This window comes from Eublepharis macularius, chromosome 7 (genome assembly GCF_028583425.1).
Source record: "Eublepharis macularius isolate TG4126 chromosome 7, MPM_Emac_v1.0, whole genome shotgun sequence".
Classification (NCBI taxonomy): Eukaryota; Metazoa; Chordata; class Lepidosauria; order Squamata; family Eublepharidae; genus Eublepharis; species Eublepharis macularius.
In genome coordinates this window covers 129,370,491-129,396,353 of record NC_072796.1, presented here as the reverse complement: position 1 = coordinate 129,396,353, position 25,863 = coordinate 129,370,491, and the positions used below count along the sequence as shown (strand labels likewise).

The following is a 25,863-nucleotide window of genomic DNA, read 5'->3' as shown; positions in this document are numbered from 1 at the left end:
AATCCATTTTTCCTCTGTAATCACTGTGTTTGTTGTCTTGAAATATATATGGGTTAGTGGTAGTAGGGGACTTATAAATTAGAAGCAGAGTACTATTACAAAAATTCCCCTAACGGATACATTGGGCAATCAGGCATGCATTATCCTTCCAGATCCATGCATCTCCTAGGTCCTTCCACATTCTTTGCTCTTGGGGTTCCAGGCAAGATTGTGGATGTTCTGGAAATGGATGGATCCAATAACGGGAGGACCACAGTTCTCCTATTCTGCCTGCATGGATATAGTCTACTGTTGCGTGGTGGATATGGAGCTTCTCTCTTGAGACCCCGAGATGCTTGGAGCCAGTTTGGTGTAGTGGTTAAGAGCAGCAGGACTCTAATCTGGAGAGCCAGATTTAATTCTTCACTCCACCGCTTGAAGCCAGCTGGGTGACCTTGGGTCAGTCACAGCTCTTCCAGAGCTCTCTCAGCCCCACCCACCTCATAGGGTGATTGTTGTTCAGAAGTTGTCCTGAAGGGCAGTATATAAATCAAATGTTGTTGTTGCTATTATAGGTTGTGGCATGGATTGTCATTTTAAGGATGTCCCAGGATAAGTCCAGACAAGGAGCCACTGAGACTTCAGCCATAGCTCTGTCTGGGCTTCCAATCTTGGTCACTCTAGAATTTGGCAGATCCCTAGAAAGTGGCAGAAAGGGAGGGATATTCTGCAAATGTTCATTTGGGGAGACAGCACCCTACTCTCCAGTGATGGGAGAGACTATTTCTTAGGGGCAGAATATCTGCTTAGCATGCAGAAGGTCCCTAGTTCAGTCCCATTAGTTAAAAGTATCGGGTAGTAGGTGATGTGAAAGACAGTGGGCTGAGACCTTGAAGAGCTGCTGCCAGTCAGAGTAGACAACACTGACCTTGATAAACCCAGTGTCTGACTCAGTAGGAAGCAGCTTCAAGTGAGGCATCCTTTTCACTGAAAGCCGGGCCATAGACTTGCTGGATTTCAGCATCTCCAAGTGCAATATTGTACTTTCCCCATAGAAGCGACTGATAATTGTTTGCTCGTAAGGAAAAAGGTAAATGGGTGCACTGTGGGACACCTTGGGGCAAAGCGTCTGCTAGTTCTCTGCCCCCAATGACTCAGCCCTTGAGATTTCTTCTTGAAAGAAAGCACAGTGTAGTGGTTAGAGAGTTGGACTAGGACCTGGGATATTTATTCATTCATTTTATGTCATGTATAGTCCGCCTTTCTCACTGAGACTCAAGGCGGATTACACAGTCAATTTTAAGGACATTTCCATAGACAATGTCATAGGGTAAAGAAACGCAAGTTTACAAAGAGATAGCATCAGCATGAATCCAATACAGAATTGAAGAAATGCTGAAACAGAACATTAGCAATTCTAGGACTGACATTAGACAATATGAAGCACAGGCAGTATATAGGAGTAGATATTCAAAGCAACAGATAATATGTAAGGCAACATAGTAGTAAAGTTTTATGGTCCCCAACTCATTAGTGAAGCATCTGAAAGCCCCTCCCTACAATACTTCCCTCCTGTCTGAGTAAAATGCCTTTTTGAATAATTCAGTTTTGCATTGTTTGTGGAAAGTTAGGAGAGTGGGGGTGCTCCTGACCTCAGGCAGGCTGTTCTACAGGGTAGGGGCCACCACAGAGAAAGCCCACGTATGGAATGCTGTTGATTTCACCTGTGTATAGGGTGGCACCTCCAGGAGACTCTAATCAGATTAGCAAAGCTGCTGTGGAGGAACACAGGGAGAGAGGTGGTCCCATAGGTATGCCAGGCCAAAGCCATGAAGAGCTTTGTTTGTGAATACTGAGCATGGTAGCTGATAGGTAAGCAGTGGAGTGACTGCAGAATGGGGTGATGTTCATGCCCCTGGGAATTCAGATTTGAAACCCAGTTCTGCCATTGAGTGACTTTGGGCCAATTCAAAACTCTCAGCCTAACTTACCTTACAGGGCAGTAAGGATAAAACAGAGGAGAACGAAAGCCGCTCTGTGTCTTCATTGGGGAGAAAGGCAGGGTATAAAAAAAGAAAATAATAAATCAATCAGACCCGCATATCAACTCCCTTTCATCTGCAAGTCCCCATCTTGGTCACAGTAAACGGTGACCAAATGTTTGGAACGAGAGAGGTATCGGATCATTACAGATTTGACTGCAGCACTGACAGGAAAAGCGAGACCTGTCTTGCTTCTTCAGCTAATGATAGCACGCCGTACAGATCATTTTCAAAAACAAAACCATTCCCGATATGTTAATTCCTATCTCACATCCAGTGGAGGTTGTTAAGAACGGCTGGTGCCATCCTCTGTTGAGTAATTTCCAGCATAGTAACAGCTGCAGCAGGACATAAAAGAATTCACATCTCCACATCCTAATATGTAGAAGAAGACAGTGCAGGTGAAGGGCTTGATTTGTAGTTCTGTTCACGTTAATTAAATATCATTAGTCTTTGGTAAACAAACGTTCCTCTCTCTGCCCTACATCTGACAGGCAACACCTACAAGTTCCGAGGAACTGGATACGTCGAAGATGTAACTTCATCTGTATCAGAAGAGGCTTGAGAATTAAGGCATTTGAGATCACAGGAGGCAAATAACATGGCTTTTCTTAATTGTGAATGACTGCCACAGAAAGTCATGAGATTTCTGTACCATAGGCCACCACTGAAAAGGCCCTGCCCTGTATTCTAAGGAAAAAATAATGAAATCCTGCCCTCAAGTCATAGTTATGGCAACCCCTGGAGTGGGGGTTTCATGGCAAGAGACTAACAGAGGTGGTTTGCCATTGCCTGCCTCTGCAGCCCTGGTCTTCGCTGGAGGCCTCCCATCCAATTACTAACCAAGGTCGACCCTGCTTAGCTTTTGAGATCCAATGAGATCAGACTCTCCTGGGCTAGCCAGGTCAGGGTGTTAGAAAAAATGCTCAAAGATTTATGAATTGAGGGAGGGGGTTAATTGATTAATAGCAGCCATTGGGAGAAGGGCCCAGTTAACCTTGGGGTTGTGGTGGTGGATTAACCCTTTCACCCAGAATATTTTCCTGACATTAAATGTCCTACCCAGACCTGCTATTTATTTGCCCTTGCTAGAGAAAGTAGTATAGAGGACGACTGCCTCATGTTACCTGCACATTTACACAATGTGGGGATAGCACCTCAGGGGTTGGAGTACATTTGAAGTTAGGAAACCAACATGGGGACAGAAACAGCAGTCTGCATTTTGATTCTATGAGTGCCAGGCGGTTGGTATTTCCCAATTTAAAAATTTATTTTTCCAGAGATTCATACATGAATTGGTCAGTATCTAGTTTCACCCCCTATGAAGTTACATTCCCAAGAAAAGAAACACAGAAGGTACACTGAGAAGTGGTTCTTCATGCTTAAAAAGGGGTGCTTTCTACCGGCTCAGAGGCACCATCTTCTTTATCATTTCACACATTCCAGGGCTAAGCTTCCCAAGGCTTATCCCAGATGAACACACCCAATCTTGGCCCGTTCACTCAAGTGACAAGGTAGCTAAGCTGCCCCCATCCTCTTCATCTGTTTTCACAGTGTATTTAAATTTGGGGGGGGGGGGATGACGACATTCAATTCCTAGCAAACAATACTCCAGAAAAACGATTTTAAAAAACACACAGAAAGTCATTAGGGGCTTGAAAGTTCAGGTGAGATGAGAAAAATTCTTAATTAAAGCCATTGGTGGTGCTGTAATAAATATGTGCCGTATGATTTTATGGGGGAGAACTGAGCAAGGTCAACGGGCCTTGTAGCTTCTTCCACTCAAATATCTCTATCATTCTCTTTCTTTTATGGGCTGGTGTAATAGCGCTAATATGTGCGCCGTGGGACCATGCATGCAATTAAGCGGTTCTGTGATAATTCACCCTTCAGAGCTGTTTTATTGCTGCCTGTATTTTCCCGCATAGAATGTTATCTCTTAATAGTACAAACCCGGTTAATACCTTATGTTTAAGTGTTGCATTTAATGGCCTTGATTTCAGTGATAGGTACAGGCTTGTGTGATGGCGGGGGAGGGGAGGCAGCAAAACGTTCAGGTTTCACACGCACTCGACTTAACCTACCTCACAGGTTTCTTGTGAGGACAAATGGACAAGAGAATGTTATTAGCCACTTTGGATCCTTGATGGGTATAAATGAGGAAAATAAATAAAATAAAATAGGTTGTTACTGGGGAATAACAACAACATTCGATTTATATACCCTTCAGGACAACTTAACACCCACTCAGAGCGGTTAACAAAGTATGTTATTATTATCCCCGCAACAATCACTCTGTGAGGTAGGTGGGGCTGAGAAAGCTCAGGAAGAGCTGTGACTGACCCAAGGTCACCCAGTTGGCTTCAAGAGGAGGATCAAACCCGGTTCTCCAAATTAGAGTCCTGCCGTTTTTAACCGCTACACCAAACTGGAAACCCGAGTTCAAATCTCCACTCAGCAATGAAGCTCAATGAACATTAAACACATATGCAAAAAAAAGAAAGAAATCAGTTCAATGTCAAAAATGGCAAAAGAGGGCATTGCCTGTCATTCCCCCCCCCCAAATTTTATTGAGTAAGTATAATAACAAGCAATACAAAATGAGATAAACTATGTATGAAGTATAAGAGTTGTAATTAGACACTCGGTCCACATTGTATGCTACTATCAAAACAGTACAGCAATAAATAAGTTTGGTATCATAATCTTTTGATTTCTTTTTCTTATTTGTTTGTTTTAGTTAGGTTATGAATCAAATATAGTTCAGTAAAGATGATTAGGAGCCTGCAATTCTTTTTCTGTAATATATTCATAAAAGGGCATCCATTTCTCATAAAATTGTGAGCTATTTAATTATGTCTCGGAGTGGTGTTTGTCTGTCATTTTTGAAGTAATCATGGAATCAGACTGAAGCTGTTGTCCTCAGCAGATTTTTAAGTTTTGGGTTTCTTTTTTCAGATACGTTAGATCCAGGACGAAGCATGACGTTGACATGAGGATTGGAATACACTCAGGGTCTGTATTGTGTGGTGTGTTGGGCTTACGGAAGTGGCAGTTCGATGTCTGGTCGTGGGATGTGGATATCGCAAACAAGCTTGAGTCTGGTGGAATCCCCGGGTAAGCGTGAGTCTGTTTAACCAACAGTATTGTGTCCTAGGGATGAATTAATTCATTCCCCCAAGATGTCATTCTATATTTAAGCCTTGAATTAGAGAATTATTAAAATTCTGGAGTTTCTGATTTTCTTCTCAGATCGAAATCAGTTCTTATTTCTAGCATTCAAAGCAGTGTTATCTCTCTTTTATCAAAGCTCATCTGTATTGGTATTGCTCCGTGAATGCCAAAACCAGGAATATATCTGTGGTTCTAGCAGTATACATCTTAATAACAGCATGTTATTTATATAGGACTTTCCCCCGGAACACTCAAAGCATATATATTTGAATCCTTTTCACATTACGGTAAGCAGGGTGGGAGCCCCCTGTGGCGTGACTTAATTTGCTAGGAGTTCACAGCTGAGCTGAGATTTAAACTGTGGACACTGAACTCAGAGCCATGCTCTTGTGTGTAACTGAAGTACTACAGCATAAAGTTAAACAAAAATAAAAGTCACATGTCAGTAGAGCTGCCAGTTTGTTTCTGGCAAGCAGAGGGAACTAGGGGTGGTAGCAGAGACTGGAAAAGAAATGGTGTCACATGACACTGTGACCTCACTTCCGATGAGTACTTGGAAGTGATGTCACCACATCATGTGACGCTCCAGGACTTTCCCCAATCTCTATGGTTTTCACTACCCTCAAATAACAACTCTTCCTATTCGCTTATAAGTTGGGACAGAGTTGTGGATGAACTGCTGCATCTTTTATCTGCCAAGAGAACGACACAACACTTGGGGAAGCCTACCCTGCAGGCCACATTCTCACCAATAGGACACTCGGAGTTGCTAATGTGTGCTTCTTATGACCTTTGCATCACTCGTTCTCTAAGTGGAATGTAGGCATTTCAGCCTGGCTCTTTCTCTATCCAAAGCAGCTTCCTGACCTTCAGGGTGCAGATGTTATTTCTTCCTGACACAGCCTGTATTTCAACACATCATGAAAAGCACAACTCATGTCTTTGGCATGCAGAGGAAATTGCCCTTTTCAATGGGCAGTTGAGAGAGACTATCGGGGAGGTGGAGACGAGCTCCCTGTTCCAGTCTGTCCATCAGCCCCTTAGCAGCTTCCTGCTGTGGCGCAGCTCCCTCAAGACCCGGGAAAGGAGATGTTTTTGGACCTCTGAGGTCATGTTGCCTGCTCCGAGGAAGGCATCTTTCATTGGTAACATGCGTCAACCTATGTTGGAAAAATCATCAGAGGCCTATTCAGATTACGTCGTTGTACCAAAAATCTTGTTTACCTTTACGAGGTAGAACGAGGCCTTTGAAACATGAAGCCCTGATGACACAGGCTAGCCATAAATACCTTCAGGGCCCATCAGAGGAGAGGCAGGAGGGCAGGAGGGCCTGGGCCTCGAGTTCAAAGGAGGCCTTACATGTAGAAGCTTGTTAATTCTTTGTCATCTGGTAGGTTTTGCAAGTTGTTTTTATGTGCATCATGTATCATCATTTTTTATAAGTATTATGATTAGGGGCCTCAAAAGCTGGAAGTGGCAACCCACAGAGAGATGCTGGGTGCCCACTGGGAAATGCTGAGGAGCAGAGACAATAAACACTTGCATCAGCTCAATTAGGGTTGCCAGCTTCCCTTCCCTTCCAACCAGGAATGGGGGGGACCTGGTGCTTACCTTTTCTTCACTCCCATCATGCTCCTTGCATGCATGCATCTCCATACCTGTGTGGTGATGTCACTTCCAGGAAGTGACATCATCACACAGGCATCGGGGTGCACGTGCACATTGCAGCAGGCCGATTTTGGGCCCAAATGGGCCCGCTGTCATGCTGCCCCAGGAGTATACCCGGGAGTCCTGTTCCCATACCTTTACCCCTACCAGCCAGGTGAGTGGTGTTGGGGGGTGGAAGTTGAAAGTGGAGGATCCCCACCCCAACCAGGGGAATGGGATCTCTAAGCACAATGCATAACATCACTTTCAATGAAAATCTGGTAGTGATGCCGTCGCATTTCACCGGTGCTATAGGATTCGCCCCAAACTCTATGGTTAAACCATTAAATTTGGGACAAATCCTAGAATGGCAATGTGATGTGATGATGTTTCTTCAGGTTTTGCCAGAAATGACATCGCATGAATGCCAGTGAGCCCCCATCCATGGTCTCTTGAGCAGCTGTGGGGAACATGGGTCCAAGGCTGGAGGCCTCTATCTGCCATACGGCTCAGGCCTCTGTAGACCTTGGAGAGGGCCTAATCACCTTAGCACCCTACATGCAGCCCCCAGTACACAGAGGCAGTTGGGGACATGTGAAACCTCCAAGAGTTCGTAGTCTTCCTGAAAAGCCGTCCTTGACATTGTCAGTTCTTTCACCTGAAGATCTTCCAAATGTGCTTTGTTTCTTGTTCTTGGTGGTTTAACGCTGTGAATAACCCTTCTGAAGAGACAGTCCAACCCTCTTGGCTTTCCTTAAAGTTCTAAAGATGTATCTGTCAAAGAGGAACCATAAATTTCTTATGAATTTCACGGGAGTCTAAATTTCAGCCTGTGGTGCTGAATGTCCTATTAAGTGGCACCTCTGGAACCCTGGAACTTTCCCAAACTCTGCCTGTGATCCTTCAGCTGTGAATACTGGCTCTACCGCTTAGCTAGAGCTCCCTCCCCACCCCCCCTGCTTCTTATAGTTTTCCTGGCCTACATATGTTCACATGAAGCTGCCTTATACTTAATCAGACTAATCAGGGCAGGTATTGCCTGCATATACTGGCAATAGCTGTCTCGAGGTCTTTTGAATCACTTATTTCGGGATCCTTTTACCGGACAATCCTGGGATTGAACTTGGGTCCTCCTGCATGCTCTATCATTGAGCCAAATCCTGTGTTTAAATTATTTCTATACGAGGTTTTCAGAATGGGAAACAAATCCCAAGATCCCTCTTGCATCTTTTCTACAAGGAACACTACTCATTTTTTTCCACCGTCTACACTACTGCAAAGTGGGTAGTCAAAGTACTTTGAGTGAAATTGAATTTGCCCCCCTCCTCAACTGGCATTTATGGGACCTACGTGTCTTGACCTACTATGTGTCTTGACCTACAATCCATGACCTAGCTCAACTAGGTCATGGATTGGGCCCGACATTTGCATTTTAATGGGATCTATTTGCATTTTAATGTCCCCCTTCCCTTGCCAATATTTGATCAAGTGAATGAAAGCAATTAAGACGGCAGTTTGAGTTTCAATAACAAGCAAACTTAAGGAAGGTCTGCAAAGTCAAAGCAAAACTTCCCATTAATTTAAATGGACTCAGGTTTCCCTTCTTGCAAATTACATGGTAAATGAAATGAAGCGCAGAAGATTCTGAAGCAAGGTAGAATACAAATTATGCACCTCCTGTACTCGTTTCCATCTAAGGTTGCCAGCAGGTTTCTTAGCTCCAGCGGGAGCAAAAACCAAGGGTGGAGCAACCTCATGCAGTGTTGAGATGTCACTTTCAGTTATACCTGGAAGTGACATCACAGCACTGTAGGAATTTCCCAGTCTCTATGGTAAAAAACATGATCCCCTCTATATGGTAAAAACCAGGCTGGCAGGGGAAAATGGAGAGGAAACGGGGGTCGGGGTATGCCAGGGTAGAGGCAGGGGCTGCAGGTCCCCATGCACCCATGTTCTCAGCCTGTGATTTCATTTCTGGCACAACTTGGAAGTGATGGCTTGTGCCAGGACCAATTCAGTAACAATCATTGCCGAAATGTTGTATTTCGGGACAATCTTTACTGAATCGGCCATGACATGACCAGCTTCTTCTAGATCATGCTGGAAATGATGCAATCAACTGGGGATGTGGGGGCACAAGCTTTGTGCACATGCGCAAATAAATACCTGTTGAATCACTGGCCCTCACCTCCCTCCCCCATTTTTGGGCTAGGAAAACTTAATCCTGGATATTCAACTGTTTGAATGATAGCTTTTACTCTGTTTATTTTATCTACTGGGTAATATCGAACAACAAGGAAAAAATAAACAAGGAGTTGATTTTCTTTTTCCTGGGGCATCAGCCATATCGGGTCTCTCCTTTGTACCTCTCCAGGAGAATCCACATATCCAAGGCGACCCTGGATTGTTTAAATGGGGATTACAAAGTCGAAGAAGGGCACGGGAAAGAACGCAATGACTTTTTGAGGAAGCATAACATCGAAACCTATTTGATCAAACAGCCCGAGGAAAGTCTATTGACCCTGCCTGAAGATATCGTCAAAGAATCGGTTGCCTCTTCTGACCGGAGAAGCAGCGGGGCGACTTTCACCGAAGGCTCTTGGAGTCCCGAACTCCCCTTCGACAACATTGTGGGGAAGCAGCACGTAAGTCTGATTCCCGCCCCCACAAATGCCATCAGCTACATATGCATGCTTTACCATGACCCCATAAAAAAGAAGCCTCAGAGGAAACAAATTTCTACTTAGCCTTTTCTCTAACACGAACTGTAGATGATTAAACAAACCGCTGCAGGTCAGAATTAACCTATGTATGAGAATCCAGAAAGTGCCACGGTTCCCCTCCCATCTCCCGGCTAAAATTAAATGTTACACACAGCTGAGTGTTAATTGAATCAGAACGTCGAAGAGGTTCATTATACATAAAAAGCTGAGCCTGTTAGAAAACTCAAGAGCTGCCCAAGGTGCCGTGAGCGTTCATGGGGCAGCTAACCTTTCACTTATTTGCCGTGCAGTGAGTTAGCTGTAGGCTTGAGTTTCCCAAACAGCAGTTGAGGTGGCAAACTTATCTCTAAGCCTGCAGGTGCAGCTCAAGGGACTGAATGCTCCTCCATTAAAAAAAGAAACAAATCCATGCATATAGAAAACTAAGCATCAGAGAGACTGCTAGGTTAGAACCTGAGCATCATGCTTTCTGCATGCAGGGGGGTTTTGCACAAAGGCACATTGGATCAAATGAGACACTCACCCACCAACAAATGTGGTACTGAGAAGACACTGCTCTGTCTGCTGTGTGTTGCAAATGTCCAGAAATGTGGGTGGGTACAACATTGTACCGTGGCTTTGCATGCCAATAATCTCCTTCCTCCATGAGGGTTGTAACATGGCTGTGCAATCCATTACTGCTTCTGTGGCATAACTGTGCACCTGGCTTCTCCCCTTCCCCTTTTTCATCCTCATTATTGGGTTTATCTAGACAAGACATGGGAAGATCAGTGAACAGATAGCCCATCCATTGTTAGTTGCCGTGGAGAGGTTGTGAATGAGGAATTTAAATCAGAGCTGGGGCATGTTGAAAAGGGGTTTCTTTCTTTACCTTGTGTTGTTTCCTAACTTCAGTAGGTCCCTGGGGCTATCTGCTCCACTGGGAGAACATACAAGCGCCTTAGGGTTGTTTGTATGATTTCCCCCAAAAGGGGACTGAGGATAGAAAAACTGCGGGGCGGAAACCCCTCTGCCATGGTCCCTTCATGAATTGAGGATCCTCATAAGTGTTATTCAGCATTAGAAAACCCATGAAATATCTATCATCTGGTCTGGTTTCAAATCCAGGTTATGAAATTCCTGGAGATTTAGGGGGTGGAGTCTGCAGAAGGCAAGTTTTGGGTAAGGGAAGGGAGTCCACCTTCCAAAGCAGCCGTTTTCTCCCAAGAAACTGATCTGTATAATATAGAGATCAGTTGTAATTCCAGATCTCCAGGGGGGCATCTGAAAGTTGACAACCCATGTACCGTACATGTCACTTTATGGAGTAGCATAAGCAAAAGACAAATCCTCTGCCCCAAGGAGCATCCAAACTAAATTTATGCAATGGCTGACAAAAACACAGTAGAGGAAATGAGAAAGGTGATTTCAAGAACGCATTGGACAAACACATTCTGAACTGAGTTTCTAGTGTGATTGTGCCTTTTGGAAAACAGCATCTCTGTTCTGGTTGGGGGATGTCCTACCACAATAGTGGTGGTAGCCATGGAAGGAGGCAGCCACGGGGTACTCATTTGGCCACCCACTCTAGGCAAGGAGGGAGAGCAGGAAGCCCCCTACTCCACACGATCACCAAGTTGTATGTACAGTGTGGATGTGTGGATGAAGTGCTCATGACAGAGTACGTTCCCTCCCCATGATCAACAGTGTTCAGAAAGAAGCGCCGTTGATCATAGGGAAAGGAGTATATGCACGGACACTTCCTCCATGCCTTTGAATCATGCAGACTTGGCAATTGGGCAGAGGCAGAGGGCCTAGCCAGTATTCCTGCACTCCCACCCTGTAAGCAGCATGCAGACGCGTCAATAGCACAGGTCTTAAGAGAACCTCTCTTGGTCACAGGAAGTGGGGCTGGGTAGATTAGATTTCTTACCCAATTTGGATTGTGCCAGTGAGGGTCACTTCACTTCTTGCTTACCCTTCCCCTGAAGGCTTCTGAAGCCCCATGCTTTAGAAAACTTGAAAGAAAGGCTATCGCTTAATGATACAGCATGGGAGTTGCATTGAGAGGGTCCCAGGTTTGATGTGCAGCACCTGAAATTAGAAGGGTATATGGACAAGGGCTGATGAAAAGGTGAGTTGCTGGAAGTGCAGTCAATGTTTTAGGCAGGCAGGCAGGCAGGCAGGCAGGCAGGCAGGCAGGCAGGCAGGCAGGCAGGCAGGCAGGCAGACAGACAGACAGACAGACAGACAGACAGACAGACAGACAGACAGACAGACAGACAGACAGACAGACAGACAGACAGACAGACAGACAGACAGACAGATAGATAGATAGATAGATAGATAGATAGATAGATAGATAGATAGATAGATAGATAGATAGATAGATAGATAGATAGATGAAATGTCCTGTCAGGTACAAGGGGGGCTAGATAGACCAGTGGTTTAACTCAATACAGGGCAGTTTTGAATGTAATGCTAAATTCCCAGGGGACCATGTGCAATGAACCTACTGGGGGAATTTATGGAGGAAGTTTCTAAACCCCACTCCAACTGAAAAAAAAAATCCTAAGCTTTAGGTGGTCTATTTTGGACACTCTCCCCCCCGCCAAAAAAAAACCTTGTCACCCCATAAATTTGCTTCTGAAGTGAAATCTTCAGCCGGTCTCATGATGGGACTGGCTTGTGTCCATGTGCCATAGGGATGAGAGAGACGCGTGCAAAGTGTTAAAGACCACGTAGGGGGTGAGAGAACACGTCTAAAACTCCATTGCAGAAATGTGCTCAGTTGAGGTCAACAGTCAAGTATGTGCATGTTTTATGACAACCCGAGACGGCACAAGTGAAGGAAGGCATGAAATAAAACCCCATCGTTATTAGCTTATAAAAATAAACCCAAGAATTCCAAAATCACCATGATTAAAGATGATCATCTTATGATGGGTAGAGTACTTGCAGGAGAAATGCTTGTCTATTACAATGACCCTTTGGAGTCATTTATATGGAGCAAAGTATCAGCATTTGAAGTAACACCTATGAGTTGGGCTGTCAGCATATTCTTTGACCTTGGAGACCACCAGTGATTTCAACTCTTGACAATCAAGGTTGCCACTATCTACATAGTCCAATTCTGGGTTCTTATTTTGGTCACCCCTCGTTGTGACGGAATGTTGAGATCCTGATTCCAACTGGTGCGAACTGCCTTTCATACAGATAGATTTCAGAACTTGTAGCTAAGGAACAGGAATATGTAGCTCGAATTAGAAAGAGGTTTCTTGGACAGCTGCCCGAGTTGCTTTTCAGCAGCCTTTTGCTCTGGGCCCCGTAGGATCTGACAGGGGGATTTTTGGCTGCCACAAAATCCCCTGTGATGGCTGTCTGCTTAAAGAAATTAAACAGGAAAAGGTTAACATGCCCTAAGATACCAGCCTTTCGGCTGCATTTGAAAGATGGATGAGTCATTGTGGAAGAAGGTCGGCTTGCGTTGCCGTCCCCTTTTACTGGAAAGATCCGTAATGACAACCATATATCGTTCCCCCCCTCTTTTTTTGCATTCTTTTAGTCATATGTCTGCCCCACTTAGCATTAATGCTTTGTTGCCTCAATATGTTGCTTTGTTTGCTCTCTTGCGCATAGCAGGCTTTTCTGCAATAAACTTTTACAAAATTTGAGTTAAAAAAAATCTACGGCCTCTGAAGCTGTGCATGGCACCAGTTTTCTCTTTATGATGCAAACTTTGGTTTGATAGACGTTTGTCCTTTTTTTTTCTCATTTGGAGCACGAATGGGTCCTTCTCCTCCTGCCTTCCACCTTCTCCTACATTATAGCATGCTCCAAATACATTGCTGTGATGGAACTGTTCATAGTAGGAAATACATATGGCACAGATCGGATCTTTTCCTGTCTTTCTCCTCAAAATGATTCCCGCAACATATCATTTATTCTTCACATTGTCTGTGATACATCTGAGTTTGTTTCTTTAATACATCAATGAGCTCAGAATGGCAGATATGGGTTTTCCTGTCCTCATGACAACCTGGTTGGATCAGTCAGACGGATAGATAGAAATAGTCCCAGACTAATTCAGTGGACTTTATGCCTGAGCAGGGACTTGAACTAGGGGATCCCAAGTACATGCTAGCTATGGTGCTGATTGTGGATCAGCAAGAGGCACAACCTGGTGCCTCCCACTGGTCATCTCCTCCCCATGACAGAGCAGTAAATGCTTTCTCCCTCCTCATTCTCCGAGCATTCTTAAACAGTGTGTGGCAAACTGCACATGCTCTCTAGGGCTTTCCGAACTCTTGCAAGATACCGAGTTCGGGAAGCCCTGCTGGTCATACACAGCATGCCTCACAATGTTTAAAGACCTCAGAGAAACTAGGAGGGCAGAGCTGCTCGAGTACAGGGGTGGGAGGTGAGTAGACTTGCCATTGGCCCATCTGCAGTGGGTAAACCCTTGCCTGTGGCCCCTATCTCCTGCCCTCAAGAAATTGAGGAGTGGGAGAGAAATAGCGGGCCAATGGCCTCCATTGCAATGCTCAAGGAATTCCCCTATGTCTCTATCGTCTTTGCCGTAGAGATTAGGAAACATTTCTAGAGCATCACATTCTCCCCAAACTCCCCCCCCCCCGGCACTGCCCTCAAAATCTCTCGGCATTTGCTGAGGCAGTGCTGGAAACCCTCTGCCTGAGGCAGGAGTGGTGGTGGTGGGTCACCGTATCACTTCATATCATTATATAGCTGGCCTTGAAATGCAATCCTGCCCTCAAGTCATAGTTGACTTACGGCGACCCCTAGTGGGGTTTTCATGGTAAGAGACTAGCAGAGATGGTTTGCCATTGCCTGACTCTGTGACCCTGGTCTTCATTGGAGATCTAAAACCCCTTACTTTAGAAGTCAAAGTAAAGAAGACAGCTTGACCACTGGAAGAACAACTTGACCACTGTTGTCCTCAGAAACACACCCAGAAAGTAGTGTGCGGTGTGCTATATAGGGCACACTTTAAGTTTGCGCCATGAAAGCCAAGAGGCTCAGCCAAAGCCCTGCATGACGTTAAACCCTAGAATTCTCCCCAGAATGCCAAAGGCATCATGGGGACATTCAGGGCTCATTTCGAGGGAGAACACGCAGGAACACAGTTCCGGCAGTTCCCCAAAGAGGTCACATGTCAGGTGGCCCCGCCCACCTGACTCTCGGCCATTTTGGGCCCATTTTGGCCTAGATTGGGGACGAAACAGCCTGGATCAGGCCTCTGATGGGTAGTGAATCACTCTCCTGCTCATCAGCGGCCCGATCCTGACCATTTTGGGCCCCTTTTCAGCCATTTTAAGCCCCTTTTGCCATTTTTGTCCCAATTTCGGCCCGGAATGGCCAGGATTGAGTCCAAAACAGCCAGAATAGGTGATGTCAGGGGGTGTGGCATATGCAAATCAGTTATACTAATGACACACTTCCAGTGACAGCAAGAGGTGTGGCATATGCTAATGAGTTATGCTAATGAGTTCCTCCAGCTTTTTCTACGAAATGACCCCTGGGGACATTTCTCTTTTCCTGTGGCATGTGAGTATATTTAGATAGCCTTGCTGCATCAGGACTCCTACCTCCCCTTGATCTCCCCTGCTCTGTGCTCTCTCAAAGCAGGAGAAAACAAGGTGGGGGAGAATGATGCTGCAGAAGCAGAGACATCGCATACGGTCACTGCATCTGTGATGTTCTCAAAATTTCCCCAATCTTAGGGTCTTTGGCAAGAATCCATACTGTATATATGCAGAATTAGAACCCGAAACGTTCTGGCTTTTTGTTAAGGGGAAGAGGCTTTGACTCAGTGGCAGAGCTTCGGCTTCGTATGCACAAGACCTCAGGTTCCATGTGTGGCATTTTAACTTTGAAGGTTTGATTTTAACTTTGTAATAGGCCTCCACCTGAAACCTTGAAGAGCTGCTGCCGGCCAGAGTAGATTGTGCTGACCTTGATAGACCAATGATCCAATTCGGGACAAGGCAGTCTCATGTACTTATGAATAAATGTGTGTGCAATTGAGAGAACGTCTCAATACATGCAATCTTGGCATGTACAGCAAGGACAGATTGGGCTCGAGGGCTCTGAACATTTGAACTCAACTAGAAGAATCAAGGGATGGGTAGGAGTGTATAAGTGAACTCTCCTTTTGCCCTATGTTAGATGGTGGTGGAAAGTGTCATCAAGTTGCAGCTAACTTATGGCAACCCCATAGTATTTGGTGTAGTGATTAAAAGCAGCAGGACTCTAATCTGGAGAGCCAGGTTTGATTCCTCACTCCTTCACTTGAAGCCAGCTGGGTGACCTTGGGTCAGTCACAGCTTCTTGGAGCTCTCTCAGCCCGGCCCACCTCACAGGGTGATTGTCGTGAGGATAATAATAACACTTAGTTAACTGCTCTGAGTGTGACATTAAGTTGTCCTGAAGGGTGGTATACAAATCAAATGTTGTTATTTTAAAGGCAAGAAACATTTAGAGGTGGTTTGCCATTGCCTGCCTCTTTGTACTCACCCCAGACTTCCTTGGCGGTCTTCCATCATAGTACTAACTGGAGTCGACCCTGTTTAGCTTCTGAAATCTGATATGATTGGGCTATCCTGGGCCAGCCAGGTCACGGAATGGTAGAGAAACAGATCAAAAAAATACCTGATCCCTATGGAGCCCCATGGCGTAGAGTGGTAAGCTGCAGTACTGCAGTCCAAGCTCTGCTCATGATCTGAGTTCGATCCTGGCGGAAGCTAGGTTCAATTAGCCGGCTCAAGGTTGACTCAGCCTTCCATCCTTCCGAGGTCAGTAAAATGAGTTCCTGGGGGTAAAGTGTAGATGACTGGAGAAGCAATGGCAAACCACCCCGTAACAAAAGTCTGCCAAGAAAACATTGTGATGTGACGTCCCCCTATGTATCAATATGGGCAATCTGCTATGCCCGTATACAGACTCCCAATATTTGTCTAAATAGCCTACTCCTGGACTATTTTAATGATTTTTTAAAACATTATTATTGATTTTATGTTTTTGTGATTTTAATGTATGTTAGCTGCCCTGAGCTCATCTGTGGGGAGGGCAGGGTATAAATCGAAATAAATAAATAAATAAATAATCTCAGTGCTTGCACAGGGGACTACCTTTACCTATCTTTACCTATGCCATATGCAGCTCTCTATTCTGGCCTTGACAATTTCAGTGTACAATTAAAGCTTCTCTGCCTGTAATAGCTTCTCCATCACTTCAACATAACCATGCTGCCGCACATGCGTCCATATTGCTTTGCAAAAGAGGACATGCTCCTTCCATTGGAAGGAATAGGGGAGCCAACGGTCAGCAAGCTTTTGTGTTCGCAAGAGCTTATCACATCGAATTTTTCGAGGGAAAAGAAGGCAGGAATAGTGGCGAGGGCTTGGACAGCTCCCTTGCTGCAGCCCAAAAGCAAGGATCTAGTCGAGCTGGGACACACTCAGGTCACAGCTGTGAGGAGGAAGAGTAGAGGGGAAGCCAGCAGGATACAGATGTGGGGCCCCCCTTGCAAATCAGCAATTGTTTGAAATTAGAATGTAGCCTACATTAGTTCAGAGAGGGCCAGTTTCTCTACTGGAGCTTATTCCCCCTCACGACCTTCTCACAAATTGTCTTTTAGAACTATGTATTATTTTTATCCATTGCAATGACATTCCTAAAGGCGTGCATCAAAAGCAAAGCCCTGTTGTCTCACGCTGACATTTCTAAAGCCGTCATATTTTAGTCCCTCGCCCCCTCCCAAACAAACCCTGAGATCTCTATGCAACATGTTCAGTGTGCCTGTACAACCATTGCTTCTCTTGTGTTTGCCAGCTCCCCAGCCTCTTCACAGGTGGATGTTACAAAAAAAATTTTGGCACTGTATCTGTTGTGGAGTCTTAATGTGGCGTACTGCATGTACAGCAAACTGGATTAGATGAGGCGGCGCTGGGTGCAAAATGGGTTTAAAGTTGCATTAAAGGTTGCTGCAGGGATGGGGAGCAAAAAAATGACCCTCTCCCACTTTCTCTTTGAGAATCTAAAACACAGTAGTTGGGGAGAGGCTGTGGCTCAGAGGAAGAGCCTCTGCTTTGCATGCAGAAAGTCCCAGGTTCAATCTCCGGCATCTCCAGTTAAAAAGCAGAAGGAGATGTGAAAGAACGCAACCTAAGACTGTGGACAGCCGTTGCCAGTCTGAGTAGATCATAGTAACTTTGATAGATGGCTGGTCAGATTCAGTATAAAGCAGCTTTGTGTGTCCAGTCAGAGGTCCCTCCAGCACAAAACAGAACACGCAAGTTGCATTTGGAGCAGAGGGAAAATGCAGTTTTTATAGCGATACGAGCTTATATTTCTCAACCATGTTCAATGAAAAGAATGTTCACTGCCGTTAGATTCCCTTTCCTCTTGCTGTTCTAGCAACTGTCCACCTTCCTTGTATGCATTGAACAGTATAGTTTCCAAAGCACCTGGTCATGAATTGCATGGAACGCTGTGACATTTTGCAATGCAACATTTTTTTTTTAAAAAAAAAGGAGAAAGAACAACATTGCATTTTTTAAAAAAAATCCAAAAAGGGGACCAGCAGGTTTATTCTGTTTGCATGTGCTTTCCCCTAGACTCTGGCTGCCCTAACGAGAAATTCAATAAATCTGCTTCCAAACCATCTTGCACAAGCTTTGCATGTCCAGTCTGGGCCTGAGGAAATTAACAAGCGAATAGAGCACACCATCGACTTGCGGAGTGGCGATAAATTGCGACGAGAGCATATCAAGCCTTTCTCCCTGATGTTTAAAGACTCCGGCCTGGAGCACAAGGTAGCTGGGTCTTGATAGATGCTTTTTGCCAACTCAAACTGTCTTGACATGACCGCTGCTTTAGCAGAGAAGGCAACGCTTGGGGTTTTTCCTTTTTCAATTTCCCTTATTTATGTTTTCCTCCCAAGATTGAGCTGAAAGCCACTCGCAGACACCGGGGAGATTGTAATTGTGTATGTGATGATTCAGTTTTCAATGCTGGGAAACCCCTTCTGAATGAGTAAGCCTTCTGAGACAGTAAAAGCCCCGATAATGAAACATTAACAGAGCTTGGCTTTCAGTGCTTCTCTGCTTTGCTGGGCTGGAAGGAGGAAAACAGCTAGAACGCAACGTATTCAGGGATTTTGTTGCGATGGCTGCTTCGGACAGTTCATCGGCATTCTAAGGGCCAAATGGGACATTGAGCCACAAGGGAAGGAGTGGCTTGTGGGCTGCTTTCAGTCAAGTAGTTGGTGTAGTGTGTGGTTAAGTAGTTGGGCTGCGATGCAGCACTTCGCTGGTTCAAATCCCGCTACTGCCATGAGCTCAGCAGCTGGCCTTGGGTAAGCCACTCCTCTCAGCCCCAGCTGAGAGGGTTAATAATAACACTGACTTTGTTCATTGCTCTGAGTGAGGCACTAATCTGTCCAGAAGGGCAGTACATAAGCACAGTTATTATTATTATTATTATTATTATTATTATTATTATTATTATTATTATTATTATTATTATTATTAATGAAACCTGCTGTAGCATAGTGGTGGAATGATTGGGCTGGGAATCAGCATTCTGCTAGTTCCACTCCCACTATTCCCTGAGCTCAGCATGTGACCTTGAGTATGCTGTTCCTCTCAGCCCCAGCTCCCCACACGCATTGTGGAGATAATAATACTGACTTTGTTCACTGCTCTGAGCTGGCACTGATCTGTTCAGAAGAGTAGTATACAAATGAACTGTTATTATTATGTATTATGAACCCACAATGTGTAGGAAGGGAACCCCTGACTGATTTGGACCTGGAAACAGCAGGCAAGGAAAGAATTAAGCATGCTCACCTTGGCTCTCCGCTTTTCTGCTCCTAAGTTTACTATCCAGATTCCCCCACCCATTTTTTAAAGGCCATCTTCTATAATAAGCCACTTTTGTGGGGTAATGGTCAGTCAGATGCTATGTGCTGACCAAATGAAACAAGTATGAGACAAGCTGCGATGAAAAAGAGAGACCAGTTGGGATGGTACTAAGAGTAAGACTCCTCACAGCTTCCTCTAGAGGAGGGGCTGTGGCTCAGTGGTAGAGCATCTGATTGGCACGTAGAAGGTCCCAGGTTCTATCCCTGGTATCTCCAATTAAAAGGGTCAGGCAGTAGATGGTATAAAACACCTCTGCTTGAGACCCCAGAGAGCTGCTACTAGTCTGAGTAGACAATACTGACCCTGATGGATCAATATTTGAATTCAATATAAGACAACTCATGTTCAAGAAGAGGTACATAGAGAAAGAAGATGGGCAGAGTAAGAGATGTTCAAGGAGAGTGGGAAATTATGGGGTAAAGCCTAGAGATGGGCATGAATCAAAATACAAACCAAAATTCATGATGAACCAGACTAGTTTGTGGTTTGCGAACCAGTGGTTCGTCAGATCCCATTTCTGATGAACCGTCACGAACTTTAGGCTGGTTCGTTTGGTTCGGGTTTTTTGGTTCGTCACTGCAGACAGCCTGGTGCCGATCAATCAGTTTCCTAGGCAACAGGGGATAGACTTCCTGCAGACCTTCTGCTGACCCGGAAGTGACCTTCTGCTGGCCCAGAAGTGACTATTTTTTGACCTGGATGTGACGTTTTCACTAACCAAACAAACCAGTTCAAGAACTGGGGGCAGGTTCGTGAAAGTTTGTGGTTTGCGGTTCATGAAATTTGATGAACCACAAACCACATGGTTCTTTTTTTTTCTGGTTTGTGCCCTTCTCTAGTAAAGACCAGAGGCAAGGAAGATAGGCCTATCTTTGGATATTAGCTGAGATAATCAAATAGGACTTCTAGGTTCAGAGCCCAAATGCCTTTGATTGTCAGATTGTCAGGAAGAAGTCCATGAGTGAGGGCTGTTGCCACCCAAATCTGCTAGTGAGGTTCTTTGTGGCATCTGATGGGAAAGAAAATGCTGGACTGGATGGACTAGTGGTCTGACCTGTCATGGCTTCTTTTATGTCTTCCTGTTACCTTCTTATCATGCTTGAGTCAAGCTGTCAGGAGGCTGATGTTTCCCTTACGACTGTGAGCGAAATAGGATGTACAAAGAAGATCACTTCAGGATCTCATAAGGAAGTTTCGTATTTCTTTAAGGGAGGTGTTCACTATCAGAATGGAAGAACTTCTATAGTTAAAAATTCTTGTTCTTACTCAACGTGTATGTTTCTGCTTACTAACAAGACCGAAACTCTGGCAATGCAGTCCTAAGCAAAGTTCCACCCTTCTAAGTCCATCGCAAAATACACAAATTGCAAAATATACATATGGGCTTGAATCTTTTACATGACAGTTGGAGGAGAGTCATCATAGCTACCTTATGGCGACCCCCTGGAGGGGTTTTCATGGTGAGAGACTAACAGAGGGGGTTTGTCATTGCCTGCCTGGTCTTCGTTGGAGGTCTCCAATCCAATTATGAACCAAGGCCAACCCTGATAGCTTCTGACATTGGATGAGATCAGGCTCACCTGGGCTATCCAGACTCAGGGTATATGACTGTTAGCTATAAGGAAATCAGTTCTTTTCTCTTCATTTCATTGAAATTCTACCTGGAAAAGTGACAGCACACCTAGATAAGTCTAAATAATTGCCATTCTGGTGATACAGTACAAGTTACAGACCCGCTTGCATGTTGGATACATCTATATAATTTCCACTGATGTATTCTTTTAGGTTTTTTCCTGCTGTCGTTACAGCTTTCATTGAGTCCACTGATCAACTGATCAAATCTTCCTCTCAATTTTTAAATAAGTTCTTCTCTTCAAAGGCCATGCTTATATTTTCCCATTGCTTCTCTTCTCTCTGAGCTGCTAGATACCGTCACGTTAAAATATTCCCATTTGAGTATAGAGAGACAGCCCTGTTTTAAAGGGGAAAAACATAAACGTGATTTCCCTTATTCAGCTTGCTAACATATCAATCATCCTTTGATCCTTTGGCCTGTCAAGCAGTGGTGGGGAATTGGGAAACCAAGTTCCTAAGGGGACCCAACAACTAGTTTCACTCTCTGATTCATGGTGCAAAGATTTAAACGGAGGGAGAACAGAGTTGAAAAAAATGAAGAGGGGCGTGCCTCTGGATAATAGGGGTGGGTGGTTAAGTTAAATACCAGCCATGACACAGTCACATTAAAATTAAAAACCTGCTTCCCCCAAACAGATGGCTGAAATAGGATACAGCAAATAGTGTTCTTCAAGAAGGGTGGGAGGACTTCAGAATTCTCTACCAGTACAGAAAGAGCTGAGAATGACCTGCAAAAATAGACAAGGGGCTAACTTGCCCCGATGATGTCCTGCTTGCATATTCAAGAGCTATCGATGTAGGTCAGTGTCAGATCTACAGAGTTCCCAGTTGTGTAAATGAGCTTATGGCTCCCTTGCAAGTTAACTTTGCCGGTTGCTGTTGACGCCACCTGCTCAGTTATTAAAAAGTGAGGAGATCTAAAGTCCACTTGCTTCAAGGTCATGTCAGTGAAATGAGTGGAAGCGTTCCAAAAGTGGGCCTTGCTTGCATGTAGTGGTTTAGACTGGGCTGGTAGTTCTGAGGTGTTGCACCATTCTTGGAGCACCCTCCAGATGTACAGTAGTGTCCCTGAGTGGTGGTTCCTGGGTGGATTCTCTGTTCTGAATTTTGTTAAGGGCTTTTCTCCTCTAGCATTGGCCCCTCTCAGCTGCGGGAACTGTATCCTGGATGCTTAATCCCATGAAATATCAAAAGCAAATTGAATAACCCAAGATACTTGGGTGAAATAACTATTTTTTTTCCCAGAGAAAATGTCCGGTTCTGGCAGTTAGGTCTCCATAGTACTCTACTGCACACACTCCAGTGTGTGAGTTAACGTAACTTTATCAGAGATCCATCAGTATCAGCATACACAGACAAGGGTATTGGTGTAGAAGTTTGGAGGGAAAGTTCCCACCTTTAGGATATGGACGGTTAGGATTCTGGCGCGAAAGAGCCGAGGGGGGGGGAGTTGAGATAAGAGGAGAGAAGAACTGGAGGAGAGAAGCAAAAATTGAAGTCATGTTCAGTTCCCAGGCTCAAGCCGGTACTCAAGGACACATTCTCGAGCGGCTGCGAAAACAAAAGTAGACACCACAGTAGGCACCTGTAAGATAAGCAACTGCCAGCCAAACAGGCCACCGATAGGCAACTTCACATACTCTCAGAGGATCAGTACAAAGCACAGAATACAGAAAAATACTCATGGCAAAGGCTGTAAACTTCTATGCTCACCTGTTCTTACGTCCGTTTTACATCAGTTTAGATTTCTTTTCTCCATTTGTGTGTGTGCTCATGCAAAACGCATAGTCCTTAATTCTATGGAAAATGTTAAATTTGATCATTTTCTCTTGATTTGAATTTCTTGCAGAAGTCAGAACGTTGACCCCCTAAGTCACAATGGTTTTCCAACTGCACATTTGACTGTAGATTACATTCCTTTTATAGACTCCTATAATAAGCATTGCCCAAGAGATTACTTCCATCCTTTTGAAAAAGAATAGTGTACATCCATTTTTCTGCAACTCCACTACAATTTCCGGGGGCCGGATCATAATGATTATGTTTCTTGCAAAATAATAGCCAATATTGAATGATAGCTAGGCTGTGTGAAATGTCTACAGTAAATCATGTTTCCTGGATAGTGAGTTCTTATTGCATCGGTTTGAAATCAGAGACAAACCAGAGCTATGGAGAATGGGTTGTATGAAGGTTGTATTCAGTTTTTACCCTGACATTGTTTCACTCTCTCCTGGGCTTGTCACCTTTTCCCTGGATCTGCTTCTGTGCCTGTCATTCAGGTATGACCATCAGTTCATCTAGCTCAGTATTGTCTACTCTGACTTGGTTGCGATTCTCCAGGCTTTCCAACAAATGTCTTTCCAAACATCTGCTACCTAAAATCCTCTAACTAGAGGTACCAAGGTCATTTTTGGTGCCCTAAGGGCGAATGACTTCACTGTTGCTCTCCCGTAACACAGAGAAGCTATCACTCACCCTTCCCTCCCCGTATGGCAGCAAGGTATAGTGAGAAACCACCTCGTGCCCCCGTCACACCATGGTGGGAAGTCACAGCCCACCGTACTTGTCCTCGTGCACCATGGTGCAGCAAGAAGCCACTGCCTGCCTCCTTGACCCCCAACATGGTAATAGATCCAGAGGGGTTAGCCGTGTTAGTCTGTAGTCGCAAAATAGTAAAGAGTCCAGTAGCACCTTTAAGACTCGCCAACTTTATTGTAGCATAAGTTTTCGAGAACCACAGTTCTCTTCGTCAGATGCATGGAAGGTATGAAGAAACTGGCCAGAGATGTCTAGGTGGTGAGGGGAGGGGGGAGTAGATGCAAATCAGTTGCAACAGACATGAAAGAGGTGGAGTGCACAACCCAGGCTGCATGTGACCCCCTCCCCTCCATAGCTGAGTCTGAATGGAATGCCTGAAAGGCAGTTTCTTCTGATAATGAGATAACCATCCAGAGTCTCTATTCAATCCAAGTCTGATCGAGTCACATTTACATATGAATTCCAATTCAGCAGCTTCCGTTTGGATTCTACTCCCCCCTTCAGGGGATTTATATACCGCCCTTCAGGATTCTACTCCTCCCTTCATTCGATTTATATCCTGCCCTTCAGGATGACTTAACACTCACTTAGAGCAGTTTACAAAGTATGTTATCATTATCCCTACAACAAAACACCCTGTGAGGGTGGTGGGATTGAGAGAGCTTCAAGAAGTTGTGGCTGACCCAAGGTCACCCAACTGGCTTCAAGTGGAGGAGTGAGGAATCAAACCCGGCTCTCCAGAGTCCTGCCACTATTAACCACTACACCAAACTGGCACAATATATATTGCAGTATATGCTGTATTTAATTGTTATATAATTGCATGTTGAGCACTTGCACGTTGTATATAAAAAGATCTATTATATTTATTGTGTTTGGAGACTGTGTTGTACCCAGTCTCCTTGGAGTTTTTTCCTCTGTCTTGTTGGCGTCCTTGCTTGGAGACTTCCCCTTCTATCTTTCAGGACTCTGTGGCCAACCAAGCTTTTAGTACACTTTCAAAACCATTTTTTTCCAAAATGATAAAGACAATAGAGGTCATCAGAGATCAGACAGGTCCTGTTAGTTTACAACTGCTCAATGAGTTCAGAATAATCCATTGTTTATTATGGGAAAACATGTAGATTACCTATAAATCATCTAGATAAAGACTTCTGTTACTGGGGAGGCATGTTATTGGGTCAGTATTCTGTAAGCAAAGGCATAAATCTAGACTAGCATTTCCATGTGTGCGAGGATTTCTGCCACGGATGTAGCATGACTTTCCAGCCTTGCTCTCTATGTCAGCTCAACATCCTCCCCATCATATTCTTGGAGTGGGTCTTCTGTCAGGGTGGGGTGGGGGCGCATTTCAGGCTACTGTGGGAGGGAAGGAAATCACAGTTCTTGCACCCATGAAAAAGTTAATCTGATTCCAAGCGAAAGACACTCTCAGCTCCCAGTCAAAATTTCAAAGTTTCAAGGTGAGAACCAATTGTCCACTTTCCTAAAACATGGATCAGGTGCCAAAGTGAGGAACAGTGCTCAAAAGAGCCACAGATCGCAATGTCGAAGAACATGAGTGCCTCCCAAACCACTGAGTATCACTGGATTAGACCAATTCGTAGAGGATAAATCTATCAAATAGCTATTAGCCACAGGAGATACATGGAAAGCTGCTCAGAGGCAATATACATGAAACACCCCAGGTGCATAGTCACATGGATTAAAGTCACACTGATGCAACAATAGAGAATTATAGTACAGTGAAAAGGGTGTTGAAGCAGAGAGATATAGGTTCAAATCTCTGCTCTGTCTCAGATCTTGCTGGGTAATCCCGCCCTCCTTCAGCCTAACCTACTTTATAGGGTTGTTTTGATGATAAAATGGAGAAGAGAAGAATGGATGCCACTCTAGGTTCTTTGAAGGAAGGACAGGATCAAAATGTAATAAATAGATAGACAATAGCTGTGTTTTCTTAGACCAGTTGTCCGAATTCTGCTTCAAGCTTAAAGGACTGAGATGGACCATAGGTCTGAGACAACCTGGTTGTTGTCTATCTATCTGTTACACGTCTTCTTTCACAACAGTCAAATGACTGGCCATGTTTACGTCGTGCTTTGTGCGTGCCTTTTTACTGTTGCTTGTGTCCTCTCAATCTAATCACCCCCTTCAGCTTTCTGGGAATCTCTTTCCGGTCTTTGAGTAGTGTAACTCGTTGCT

The 25,863-nt window shown here is 44.6% G+C and overlaps 1 protein-coding gene across 1 annotated transcript in view; it reads left to right on the top strand.

The window, feature by feature from the left end:
• ADCY8 (adenylate cyclase 8) overlaps nt 1-25,863 on the top strand; it is a 177,104-nt gene that overhangs the window by 96,678 nt on the left and 54,563 nt on the right. The window contains exons 6-8 of the mRNA XM_054985744.1: nt 4,980-5,138; nt 9,217-9,487; nt 18,181-18,378. Of these exons, the coding sequence (XP_054841719.1) occupies nt 4,980-5,138; nt 9,217-9,487; nt 18,181-18,378 (628 nt within the window). The remainder of the gene's footprint in view (nt 1-4,979; nt 5,139-9,216; nt 9,488-18,180; nt 18,379-25,863) is intronic.